The sequence below is a fragment of the Macaca thibetana genome, chromosome X (genome assembly GCF_024542745.1).
Source record: "Macaca thibetana thibetana isolate TM-01 chromosome X, ASM2454274v1, whole genome shotgun sequence".
Lineage (NCBI taxonomy): Eukaryota > Metazoa > Chordata > Mammalia > Primates > Cercopithecidae > Macaca > Macaca thibetana.
The window spans coordinates 118,964,310-118,977,485 of NC_065598.1; the positions used below are offsets into that span (position 1 = coordinate 118,964,310).

General features: G+C 42.5%; 1 protein-coding gene and 1 pseudogene across 4 annotated transcripts in view; one reads left to right on the top strand and one right to left on the bottom strand.

Annotated features, from left to right (window-relative positions):
• Window positions 1-13,176, top strand: part of XIAP (X-linked inhibitor of apoptosis) — a 55,493-nt gene that overhangs the window by 17,539 nt on the left and 24,778 nt on the right. For all 4 annotated transcript variants that reach the window (XM_050777342.1, XM_050777343.1, XM_050777344.1 and 1 more), the window contains 2 exons: window positions 9,202-10,110; window positions 12,530-12,629. In XM_050777342.1, coding sequence (XP_050633299.1) covers window positions 9,234-10,110; window positions 12,530-12,629 — 977 coding nt within the window. In that variant the 5' untranslated portion in view covers window positions 9,202-9,233. The remainder of the gene's footprint in view (window positions 1-9,201; window positions 10,111-12,529; window positions 12,630-13,176) is intronic.
• On the bottom strand, window positions 1,543-2,253 carry LOC126945890 (partitioning defective 6 homolog beta-like; annotated as a pseudogene).

The following is a 13,176-nucleotide window of genomic DNA, read 5'->3' on the forward strand; positions in this document are numbered from 1 at the left end:
TTTACAGCATAAATTATACCTGTTTGGAATTAGTTTTTAAATATATAAGCTGTAGGATGGACAAACACCAATGTGAACAACTATCAAACAGAATTTTGTAATTCAGGAACATAGCTTCAAGTGCTTCATAACATGGAAAGCAACTCCTAAAAATAGTAATTGGCTTAATTTCTTTTTTTTTTTTTTTTTTTTTTTTTTGAGACGGAGTCTCGCTCTGTCACCCAGGCTGGAGTGCAGTGGCCGGATCTCAGCTCACTGCAAGCTCCGCCCCCCGGGTTCACGCCATTCTCCTGCCTCAGCCTCCCGAGTAGCTGGGACTATAGGCGCCCGCCACCTCGCCCGGCTAGTTTTTTGTATTTTTTAGTAGAGACGGGGTTTCACCGTGTTAGCCAGGATGGTCTCGATCTCCTGACCTCGTGATCCGCCCGTCTCGGCCTCCCAAAGTGCTGGGATTACAGGCGTGAGCCACCGCGCCCGGCCGGCTTAATTTCTTAAAAGTTAGAAAAAGCATTCCAGAAAATGATTTGTTACAATTAGCAACAGAAGAACAACATTAGAAATAATACTGGAAACATAAGAACTGAGGTCCTCCAGTACCAAGAGATAGAATCAAACTTTTTCTCATTAGAATTTTAAAGAATATAGCTGCACGCAGTGGCTCATGCCTGTAATGCCAACACTTTGGGAGGCCAAGGTGGGTGGATCACGAAGTCAGGAGATCAAGACCATCCTGGCTAACACGGTGAAACCCTGTCTCTACTAAAAATACAAAAAAATTAGCCGGGCGTGGTGGCAGGTGCCTGTAGTCCCAGCTACTCGGGTGACTGAGGCAGAGGAATGGTGTGAACCCGGGAGGCAGAGCTTGCGGTGAGCCGAGATCACGCCACTGCACTCCAGCCTGGGAGTGAGACTCCATCTCAAAAAAAAAAAAAAAAAAGAATTTAAAAAATATAGTTAAAGGAAAAATTCACTGGGCTCTGTGAAACAGGTTAAATATGTAACCACTTCAAACAGAAATGACTTAGTCCTCTCATGTAGTTCTGAAAATGTACTAACATCCCATTTTCCATATCAAAAGCACATAATTTCATTAGCAGAAGCCCCATTGTTTTATACTTAAAATCACCTCTGATCCTCCAAAGTTTATGCAGTTACCAAACTACTATTTTAATAACATTTTGACAGCTTTATTAAGATATAATTTATATACCATAAGATCCATTTAAAGTATATAGTTCAGTGGCTTTTAGTGTATGCAGAGTTGTGCAACTGTCACCACAATCTAAATTTAGAACATTTTCATTACTCCAGAAACAACCCCCGTAACCATTTATAGTCACTTCCTATTCCCTCCCCCGCCCAGCCCTAGGCAACCACTAATCTACTTTCTGTTTCTATTTATTTTAATAGCATTTCAAACTTGTAATATTATTGTTCTCATGCCTATTCTAGGTCGTTGGCTCAGAGGTTTAAAAGCTCTTAAACTACCTAAATTTACAAGTCCTATGACATCCTCATTCAGAAAACATTCAAATGATGGTTTCATGATGTTATGATAGTTACATCTTCTAAGAGTTTTTGATCTGGAGCATGTGTTTCAAATTCTGTTTGTACTACTACTAAACTCACTTAATTAGAAGAAGTAAAATCATTCTGTCGAGACTCAAAAGTGAGTTTGTTCTGTTTGTGTTAACGATTCCAGGCTTTTGATGGTAGGAATGGCTTTAGCAGTCTTCTGTGGCACATCATTATCTTAAACAGTAATGTCACCTTCCCCACTGCCTTCATCCTTTGGCTCACAGTTTGGTTCAGTCTGCTGTGGATAGGCAAGAAGGCTATTATCAGCAGATTGGCTGGAGCTGCCAGAAGTCTGACTGTTCCCAGTAACATTATTCTCCTGGTTGCTGGTCTCACTGTTAGGATGAAGTGGCTGCTGTTTGCACTCATCATGTCTGTTTACTTGATTGAGACGCTTCCCTGAAGCTTATGTACCATCAACTTCTAAAAACTTCATCATTAACATTTCATAGTTCTGTGCTGTGAGCCAGGCCTGGAACAAGCCAGGATATAAAAGTTCCCTGGGATGCTCTCTAAGCCATGTGGTGTCTCCCTTAGGCTAAAACCATCTTGGATATAGAATCCTAGGGGATGCTTACTTCCTGGTAGAACATCCACATCTATGATTGAAGACACAGGTCTGAAGTCTTAGGGCATAGCAATGACTGGACATAACCTTTTTCTGTGGTTGACAAAACCACAGAAAGAGAGATTTTTTGTTTTTTTGAGACGGAGTCTCTCTCTGTCACCCAGGCTGGAGTGCAGTGGCTCGATCTCAGCTCACTGCAAGATCCGCCTCCCAGGTTCACGCCATTCTCCTGCCTCAGCCTCACGAGTAGCTGGGACTACAGGCGCCCTCCACCACGCCTGGCTAATCTTTTGTATTTTTAGTAGAGACGGGGTTTCACCGTGTTAACCAGGATGGTCTTGATCTCCTGACCTCGTGATCCGCACGCCTCAGCCTCCCAAAGTGCTGGGGTTACAGGCGTGAGTCACTGCGCCCGGCCAGAAAGAGAGATTTTAAGTGACAATATTATTAAAGACATTCTGGAGAAAAAGATCACCTATAATCCCGTCACCTTAACATTTTCCCGATTTATTTAATATTACTTTCCGAGTCTTGTCTATAAGTATACATTTTCACACAGTGGCAGTCTGGCATGCATTCTACCTTATATCATTTTCCCCATTAAAATAGCCTTTGTTCTATGTATTTGAAAACATTGGCCGGGCGCAGTGGCTCACGCCTGTAATCCCAGCACTTTGGGAGGCCGAGGCGCGGATCACGAGATCAGGAGATCGAGACCATCCTGGCTAATACGGTGAAACCCTGTCTTTACTAAAAATACAAAACATTAGCTGGGCGTGGTGGCACGCGCCTGTTGTCCCAGCTACTCGGAAGGCTGAGGCAGGAGAATCCCTTGAACCTGGGAGGTGGAGGTTGCAGTGAGCCGAGATTGAGCCACTGCCCTCCAGCCTGGGTGACAGAACAAGACTCTGTCTCAAAAAAGAAAACCTTAAGGCTGGGCACGGTGGCTCACGCCTGTAATCCCAGCACTTTGGGAGGCCGAGGCGGACGGAGCACCTGAGGTCAGGAGTTCAAGACCAGCCTGACCAACATAGAGAAATCCCGTCTCTACTAAAAATACAAAATTAGCCGGGTGTGGTGGCGGGTGCCTGTAATCCCAGTCATTAAGGAGGCTGAGGTGGGAGAATCACTTGAGCCCGAGAGGCAGAGGTTGCAGTGAGCCAAGATCGTGCCATTGCACTCCAGCCTGGGCAACAAGAGAAACTCCGTCTCAAAAAAAAAAAGAAAACCCTAATAATAATTTTTAAAAAAAGCAACTAGGCACAGTGGTTCATGCCTGTAATCCCAGCACTTTGGAAGGTCGAGGCAGGTGGATCACCTGAGGTCAGCAGTTCAAGACCAGCCTGGCTAACATGTTGAAATCCTGTCTCTTCTAAAAATACAAAAATTAGCCAGGCGTGGTGGCGGGCACCTGTAATTCCAACTACTTGGGAGACTGAGACAGGAGAATGGCTTGAACCTGGAAAGCGGAGGTTGCAGTGACCTGAGATCATGTCATTTCACTCCAGCCTGGGCAACAAGAGCAAAAAACTCTGTCTCAAAAAAAAAAAAAAAAAGGAGAAATAGAAACTTTTGTGTCATCTACAGACACCAGGGTTTTGTATGTGCCTTTGTCTCTGTATCCCCCACCTCCGCATTCCCACATTCTCGCTAGACTAGCTGTCAACCTCCTCTCCTTGGCACCTCCTGGTGGCTCTCTTTACACAGTTGACTGGACTAAATGTCTGTACGTACATGTATACTGTAAAACCTTACATATTACCATTGTAGAATCTCCCAAACCCTTCATTTAAACATGCACCATTGCTTGCTGGTCCTTTTTGTCCCATTTTTTGCTTCCATAGTGCTATTTTCCCAACTACCGTTACCCTTAAGATTCCTGACTGCCCAGCCCCTTTATACCAAAAGCTTTCTTTGACATTTTTCTCTTTCCATGCCTTCCTGCCTTTCCACATACCCAGTACAAAGCCTGAAGATGCTTTCACAGAGAAGCCTTAAATTATCCCAGCATACTTTATTGCACCCACACCTTTTCACTTCAAAAACCTTTTTGTCACCCTTGTCCAATATTCGTACCCTATTTTCTTCTATATTCTCAATTCTTCTGCTCCATATATACTTGTTTTCTGTGGTATCATTTTCCCCTCCTCCATTTCACTTAGATCCTATATTTTTTTACCCTATCTTACCCTTTTTGTTTGGTGCCTTCCTCCAAAGCCAAGGTTTCTGTCGTTCATCAGTCATCCTTCCACCTTTCACTCTTAAACTCTCTGGTAATTCTGTTTTTTCCTCCTTCTCTTTTTTTTTTTTTTTTTTTTTTTTTTTTTTTGAGACGGAGTCTCGCTCTGTCGCCCAGGCTGGAGTGCAGTGGCGCGATCTCGGCTCACTGCAAGCTCCGCCTCCCGGGTTCACGCCATTCTCCTGCCTCAGCCTCCCGAGTAGCTGGGACTACAGGCGCCCACAACCGCGCCCGGCTAATTTTTTGTATTTTTAGTAGAGACGGGGTTTCACCGTGGTCTCGATCTCCTGACCTTGTGATCCGCCCGCCTCGGCTTCCCAAAGCGCTGGGATTACAGGCGTGAGCCACTGCGCCCGGCTTTCCTCCTTCTCAAAAAGCTCACACTCTGCTAATGTGTATATATTGTTCACTTGAGTGCTTCTAAATAAATATTTACTTTTCAAAAGAGTGAAATCTGAACTATTAGCATGGAAACAACCTCTGGGAAGACAAGATCTCCACTCAAAAGCTTCAAATTGAGATTCTCCTGCTCATGTTGAATGATGGTTTTATCTAATATTTTCTGAAATAGGGTGACTACTTGAACTACACAAAATTGTGAAATGAGAATATCTTTGATTTTATACTTTGTTTTTTCTTTTTTTGAGATGAAGTCTTACTCTGTCACCTAGGCTGGAGTGCAGTGGCACAATCTCGGCTCATTGCAACCTCTGCCTCCCAGGTTCAGGTGATTCTCGTCCCTTGGCCTCCCGAGTAGCTGGGATTACAGGCGTGTGCCACCATGCCTGGCTAATTTTTGCATTTTTTGGTAGAGATGGGGTTTCACCATGTTGGCCAGGCTGGTCTTGAACTCCTGACCTCAAGTGATCCACCCACCTTAGCCTCCCAAAGTGTTGGGATTACAGGCATGAGCCACTGTGCCTGACCACTTACATCTATTTTGATTGACTTGAAATAAAATTTAACACCCCAGGGAAGGCAATTCTCATGTGTTTTGAATTATACTGAGCATTAATTCTTCAGGATAATTATAGACTTGGAAATGTTTAATCCAGTCTCCTAGTCCATGCTGAAGCTCCTTTAAGTGATAGGAGGAACTCATAATCTACAAGGCAACCCAATCCATTTGTTGCTATATCAATTGTTATAAAGCTCATCCTTGGGTTAAAATCGGCTGTTTATAGTTGTATTTAATGACCTTAATTCTGCCCTCAAGCTGTACAAAATGTGGATCTCTTTTCTACATGATAACCTTTTAGATATCAGTCTATCCTCCCTACCCTTCCCCTCACAATTTTTCCACCCTTTGCGATAAATATCCTTTGCTATTCTAACTATTTCTCATATGATATCATTTTTATCATCCCAATTGCTCCCTAAGGACATTAAACTTTGTTAATGTCCCTTCCAAAATGTATTTGGAACTGGAAATAATATCCCTTGGTAGCTGAATTGGATCTGGATGTTGCACATCTGGACACTAATGCAGCCTGAAGTTGCTGTAAGTTTTTTAGTCAACTTGTAATGTTGGCTCATGATGAATTTGTAATTAATTAAAATTCCAAGGTTTAATCTGGAGGATTGCCTTTATGTGATTTTTTCTTAAACCAAGTCTCCATTTTCTTTTAGTTATGCAACAGACTTTTTTTTTTTTTTTTTTTTTTTTTTTTTTTTGAGACGCTCGCTCTGTCACCCAGGCTGGGGTGCAGTGGCACGATCTCAGCTCACTGCAACCTCCACCTCCTGGGTTCAAGCAATTCTCCTGCCTCAGCCTCCCGAGTAGCTGCGATTACAGGAGTCTGCCACCACGCCTGGCTAATTTTCTTTGTTTCTTTTTTTTTTTTTTTTAAAGTAGAGATGGGGTTTCTCCATGTTGGTTAGGCTGGTCTTGAACTTCTGACCTCAGGTGACCCACCCTCGGCCTCACAAAGTCCCGGGATTATAGGCATGAGCCATTGCACCCGGCCCTTTTTTTTTTCTTTCTTTCTTTTTTTGAGATGGAGCCTCACTCTGTCGCCCAGGATGGAGTGCAGTGACATGATCTTGGCTCACTGCAACCTCCGCTGCCCGGGTTCAAGGGATTCTTCTGTCTCAGCCTCCCGAGTAGCTGGGATTACAGGTACCTGCCACCACGCCTGGCTAATTTTTGTATTTTTTTAGTAGAGATAGGGGTTTCACCATGTTGGCCAGGCTGGTCTCAAACTCCTGACCTCAAGTTATCCGGCTGCCTTGGCCTCCCAAAGTGCTGAGATTATAGGCATGAGTCACCGCACCCGGCCTATGCACCAGATATTTTTAAAAAACCAGATGTAAGACTTTACACTTACCCCTATTAAATGTTATCTCATTAGCCTATCAGGTAGCTTTGGTTTTTTACTTTTATTTTATTTATTTATTTATTTTTTTGAGACGAGAGTTTCGCTCTTGTTGCCCAGGCTGGAATGCAATGGTGCGATCTCCGCTCACTGCAACCTCCGCCTCCTGGGTTCAAGTGATTCTCCTGCCTCAGCCTCCCAAGTAGCTGGGATTACAGGCATGTGCCACCACGCCTGGCTAATTTTGTGTTTTTTAGTAGAGACGGTTTCACCATGTTGGTCTAGCTGGTCTCGAACTCCCGACCTCAGGTGATTTGCCCACCTTGGCTTCCCAAAGTGCTGGGATTACAGGCGTGAGCCACTATGACCGACTGGTTTTTTTCTTAAGACTAGTCAAGTGCAGAGTGAGAAGAGGGAAAAGAGTAGAACAAGGGGTTTGATCAGCCTTGGTTTCTTTGAATCTTGATTTTTGTCATTCGGTTTATTATGCTGATTCAACAAAGGGCCCTGAAGCTAATGTTGGAATGTTTTCAGACATCTAGGAAATGATAATTCATCAAAAGTCATGGAGACTATTCCAAAAGTTTTATGCAGATATAACTCAGCTGTTGAGGTATGAGTTAATACCACTATAAGTTGACATGGCCAGGAAAGACAAGTCCATTGCCAGCTTGCTTTGTGTTGAACATTACTCCAAAAGAGATTAAATTCTAAGACATATTGTGTCAACATAAAGGCAAAAGAGCTGGCTAATTCTTCTCAAGAAATCAATGGCTCGACCTTTTGGCTCATGCCTGTAATCCCAGCATTTTGGGAGGCCGAGGCGGGGGATCACCTGAGGTCGGGAGTTCAAGACCAACCTGACCAACCTGGAGAAACCCCGTCTCTGCTAAAAAATACAAAATTAGCTGGGCATGGTGGTGCATGCCTGTAATCCCAGCTACTTGAGAGGTTGAGGCAGGAGAATCGCTTGAACCCAGGAGGCAGAGGTTGCAGTGAGCCAAGATCACGCCATTGCACTCCAGCCGGGGCAACAAGAGCAAAACTCCATCTCAAAAAAAAAAAAAATCAATTAATGCACATATAATATAGAGACAGAGTCCTTGTTACCATTATTTTGCCTTTGACAAGTTTATATTGAGCACATTATCAGGCAATGTGGGAGATTCTGGAGAACCAGGTTTGCCTCATAGCTAGGGTTACCATATGCTCTAGTTTGCCTGGGGCAACCCTGATTTATGCCTGTTGTCCCAGTGTGATTATTGCTAGTGTGATTTTTCACTTTGAGAAGTGTCCAGGTTTGGAAGATAAATTATCTTGCTATCCTTCTCATAACCTAATGGGTTCTCTTTAGTATTTTATCTGGGTTAAAATTACACAGCTGTAATTTGGCAGCTCTAATAAGACTGCAACAATACTTATCTTCCATTTGAACAGATTGTTACTTGACCAAGGGGAAGTTTTGTTTTTTTTTTTTTTTTTTTGAGGCGGAGTCTTGCTCTGCCGCCCAGGATGGAGTGCAGTGTTGCGATCTCGGCTCACTGCAAGCTCGGCCTCCTGGGTTCACGCCATTCTCCTGCCTCAGCCTCCCCAGCAGCTGGGACTACAGGCGCCCACAACCATGCCCAGCTAATTTTTTGTATTTTTAGGTGAGACGGGGTTTCACCCTGTTAGCCAGGATGGTCTCAATCTCCTGACCTCGTGATCCGCCCGCCTCGGCCTCCCAAAGTGCTGGGATTACAGGCATGAGCCACTGCGCCTGGCTACCAAGGGCAGTTAATAGCAAAAGTAACTGCAGGGCACATGTATGTCATGGGCAAAAAAAAAAAAAAAAAAAGCAATTAAGGTTTGCAGGTACTTAGAGTTTCTCCTGAGCCACTCTCTAGAGGGCAGTATTACATATATATCTGTAATTATCCAGTTACAACAAAAAAGGGGATCTGGTTCATGCATGAAAATCAGAAATATTTCATACTCTTAAAGAACACATTGGAACCAATATTATGATTAAAACATATTTTGCTAAGCAAATATTAAAATTAATTCATTAACATTCTGAACATTTTTTAATTTGCAAAAACTGAACTTTGATGCCTTGAATATATAATGATTCATTATAACAATTACACACAGACTTTAATAATCTGCATATTTTATGCTTCTTTCATGTTTTTCCTAATTAATGATTTGACATGGTTAATAATTATAATATATTCTGCATCACAGTTTACATATTTATGTAAAATAAGCATTTAAAAATTATTAGTTTTATGCTGCCTGCTTAAATATTACTTTCCTCAAAAAGAGAAAACAAAAATGCTAGATTTTACTTTATGACTTGAATGATGTAATGTTAAACCCTAGTATTTAGAATTAGAATGTTTCTTAGCAGTTGTGTAGTTATTTTTATGTCATAAGTGATAATTTGTTAGCTCCTATAACAAAAGTCTATTGCTTGTGTTTCACATTTTGGATTTCCTAATATAATGTTCTCTTTTTAGAAAAGGTGGACAAGTCCTATTTTCAAGAGAAGATGACTTTTAACAGTTTTGAAGGATCTAAAACTTGTGTACCTGCAGACATCAATAAGGAAGAAGAATTTGTAGAAGAGTTTAATAGATTAAAAACTTTTGCAGATTTTCCAAGTAGTAGTCCTGTTTCAGCATCAACACTGGCACGAGCAGGGTTTCTTTATACTGGTGAAGGAGATACCGTGCGGTGCTTTAGTTGTCATGCAGCTGTAGATAGATGGCAATATGGAGACTCAGCAGTTGGAAGACACAGGAAAGTATCCCCAAATTGCAGATTTATCAATGGCTTTTATTTTGAAAATAGTGCCACGCAGTCTACAAATTCTGGTATCCAGAATGGTCAGTACAAAGTCGAAAACTATCTGGGAAGCAGAAATCATTTTGCCTTAGACAGGCCATCTGAGACACATGCAGACTATCTTTTGAGAACTGGGCAGGTTGTAGATATATCAGACACCATATACCCGAGGAACCCTGCCATGTATAGTGAAGAAGCTAGATTAAAGTCCTTTCAGAACTGGCCAGACTATGCTCACCTAACCCCAAGAGAGTTAGCAAGTGCTGGACTCTACTACACAGGTATTGGTGACCAAGTGCAGTGCTTTTGTTGTGGTGGAAAACTGAAAAATTGGGAACCTTGTGATCGTGCCTGGTCAGAACACAGGCGACACTTTCCTAATTGCTTCTTTGTTTTGGGCCGGAATCTTAATATTCGAAGTGAATCTGATGCTGTGAGTTCTGATAGGAATTTCCCAAATTCAACAAATCTTCCAAGAAATCCATCCATGGCAGATTATGAAGCACGGATCATTACTTTTGGGACATGGATATACTCAGTTAACAAGGAGCAGCTTGCAAGAGCTGGATTTTATGCTTTAGGTAAACTTTATTATAAAACCAATAAATAGCTTCCCAACTTTGCCAGGGCTCGTAAAAAGTAAATAGATGCCCTTAGCCCCCTGAACTGGTAAATATTTAGGTATAACTTGGCATGATTATATATATATCCGTATTATTCTGTGAACTCTTATGTTGAACCTGTAATGTAACTACTGAATTTATGTGAAAAAGACTACCATATTATGAGTCATGCTTCTCTTCATGTAATTGTTTTTAGGAAGTAGATAACTTGCAAAAGATGGTAGCATCCCCAATAGCAAAATGGGTCTAATAGTAATATTAACCATCATTTATTGAGCACTTACTGTAAGTAAATACATATACCTCATGCATTTTCTCTAAACTTCACAATAACTTCTTTTTTTTTTTTTTTTTTTTTTTTTGAGACGGAGTCTTGCTGTGTCACCCAGGCTGGAGTGCAATGGCCAGATCTCGGCTCACTGCAAGCTCCGCCTCCCGGGTTCACGCCATTCTCCTGCCTCAGCCTCCCGAGTAGCTGGGACTACAGGCACCCGCCACCTCGCCCGGCTAGTTTTTTTTTGTATTTTTTATTAGAGACGGGGTTTCACCGTATTAGCCAGGATGGTCTTGATCTCCTGACCTCGTGATCCGCCCGTCTCGGCCTCCCAAAGTGCTGGGATTACAGGCTTGAGCCACCGCGCCCGGCCCACAATAACTTCTTTTTGTTGTTTTTTTTTTTGTTTTTTTTTTTGAGACGGAGTTTCGCTCTTGTTGTCCAGGCTGGAGCGCAATAGCGAGATTTAGGCTCGCTGCAACCTCTGCCTCCTGGGTTCAAGCGATTCTCCTGCCTTGGCCTCCTGAGTGACTGGGATTACAGGCATGTGCTACCACGCCTGGCTAATTTTGTATTTTTAGTAGAGACAGGGTTTCTCCCTGTTGGTCAAGCTGGTCTCAAATTCCTGACCTCAGGTGATCCACCTGCCTTGGCCTCCCAAAGTGCTGGGATTACAGGTGCATGCGCCACGCCTGGCTAATTTTTGTACTTTTAGTAGAGACAGGGTTTCACCATGGCCAGGCTGGTCTCGAACTCCTGACCTTGTGATCCACCCACCTTGGCCTCCCAAAGTGCTGGGATTACAGGCATGAGCCACCGCGCTCGGCCATATGAGTGCTTTCAAATGGACTGTGGTAGACATGTCAGGAAGGGCCGTTGGAGTGATTGCTTCTAAAGATATTTTTTAAAATTATACCATTATATATTTGACCCATTTATTTTAAGATTGAATAATGCCTATAAAATATTAGTTATTTCAAAAGATTTTATTTATGTACCATCATATAGTAATCTTGAAGGTTTGTTTAGTGTCATGTTGCTATAAACTTAGAGAAACTTGTCTCATAATTTCATTATGTAGAACTTTAATGTTACTGATACTTGGAACATAACATCAGTTTTAAAGTTTCACAGTTTGAAACAGTAAGTACAATATTGGTGGCCCAAATAACATACTAAAAAGACAGTATGGCTGGGCTCAGTGGCTCACGCCTGTAATCCCAACACTTTGGGAGGCTGAGGTGGGTGGATCACCTGAGGTCAGGAGCTCAAGACCAGCCTGGCCAACATGGCGAAACCCCGTCTCTACTAAAAATACAAAAATTACCTGGACGTGGTGGCACGTGCCTGTAATCCCAGCTACTCGGGAGGCTAAGGCAGGAGAATCACTTGAACCCAGGAGGCAGAGGTTGCAGTAAGCCGAGATCAAGCCATTGCACTCCCGCCTGTGCAACAAGAGTAAAACTCCATCTCAGAAAAAAAATAGTAATAATAATAAATAAATAAATAAATAAATAAATAAATGAAAATAAAGTATGCCAGGCGCAGTGGCTCACGCCTGTAATCCCAGCACTTTGGGAGGCCGAGGCGGGTGGATCACTTGAGGTCAGGAGTTCAAGATCAGGCTGGCCAACATGGTGAAACCCCATCTCTACCAAAGATATAAAAAATTAGCCAGGTATGGTGGCGCATGCCTGTAATCCCAGCTACTTGAGAGGCTGAGGCAGGAGAATCGCTTGAACTCGGGAGGCAAAGGTTGCAGTGAGCCAAGACTGAGCCATTGCACTCCAGTCTGGGGAACAGAGCAAGACTCAGTCTCAAAAAAAAAAAAAAAATAACAATTTTAGTTTTTAACATAAAACTTGGCAGTTTTATTTTTGTCTTCTGTAAAAAATACCTCAGATTGAATCAGTGAATTTAGTGTGTATTTCTTCCTCAAAGGATAAAGATCATATCTGTTACTTAGATGTGAATTTGAATGTCTTGTTTTAAGCTGCGAGATTTTCATGTTTTTCAGATGTGCTTAATTTTTAGGTGTTAAATGAATATTTTTGTGTAAGCTTCTAATTGCACAAATACATATATTCCTGTGTGTTTTCGTAGGTGAAGGTGATAAAGTAAAGTGCTTTCACTGTGGAGGAGGGCTAACTGATTGGAAGCCCAGTGAAGACCCTTGGGAGCAACATGCTAAATGGTATCCAGGGTAAGATATTTAATTGTTCATTGTACAGGCAAGTTGGATAGCATGCAGTGGGAGACTTGAATTACTTTTTACCTCAACTATTTTTGCCTTCACTATGGCTTGAAATTCATGCTAGGTTTATAAAAATGAGGAAGGTTTATAAGCCTTCTCTGATGACCAAAACATTCACTGTTCATGTGTCATATCTATGACATTCAGAATATCCCATTTCTTTTCTTTTTTTTTTTTTTTTTTTTTTTTTTTGAGACGGAGTCTCGCTCTGTTGCCCAGGCTGGAGTGCAGTGGCGCGATCTCGGCTCACTGCAAGCTCCGCCTCCCGGGTTCACGCCATTCTCCTGCCTCGGCCTCCCGAGTAGCTGGGACTACAGGCGCCCACAACCGCGCCCGGCTAATTTTTTGTATTTTTAGTAGAGACGGGGTTTCACCGTGGTCTCGATCTCCTGACCTTGTGATCCGCCCGCCTCGGCCTCCCAAAGTGCTGGGATTACAGGCGTGAGCCACCGCGCCCGGCCTCTTTTTTTTTTTTTTTAACACAGAGTTTCACTCT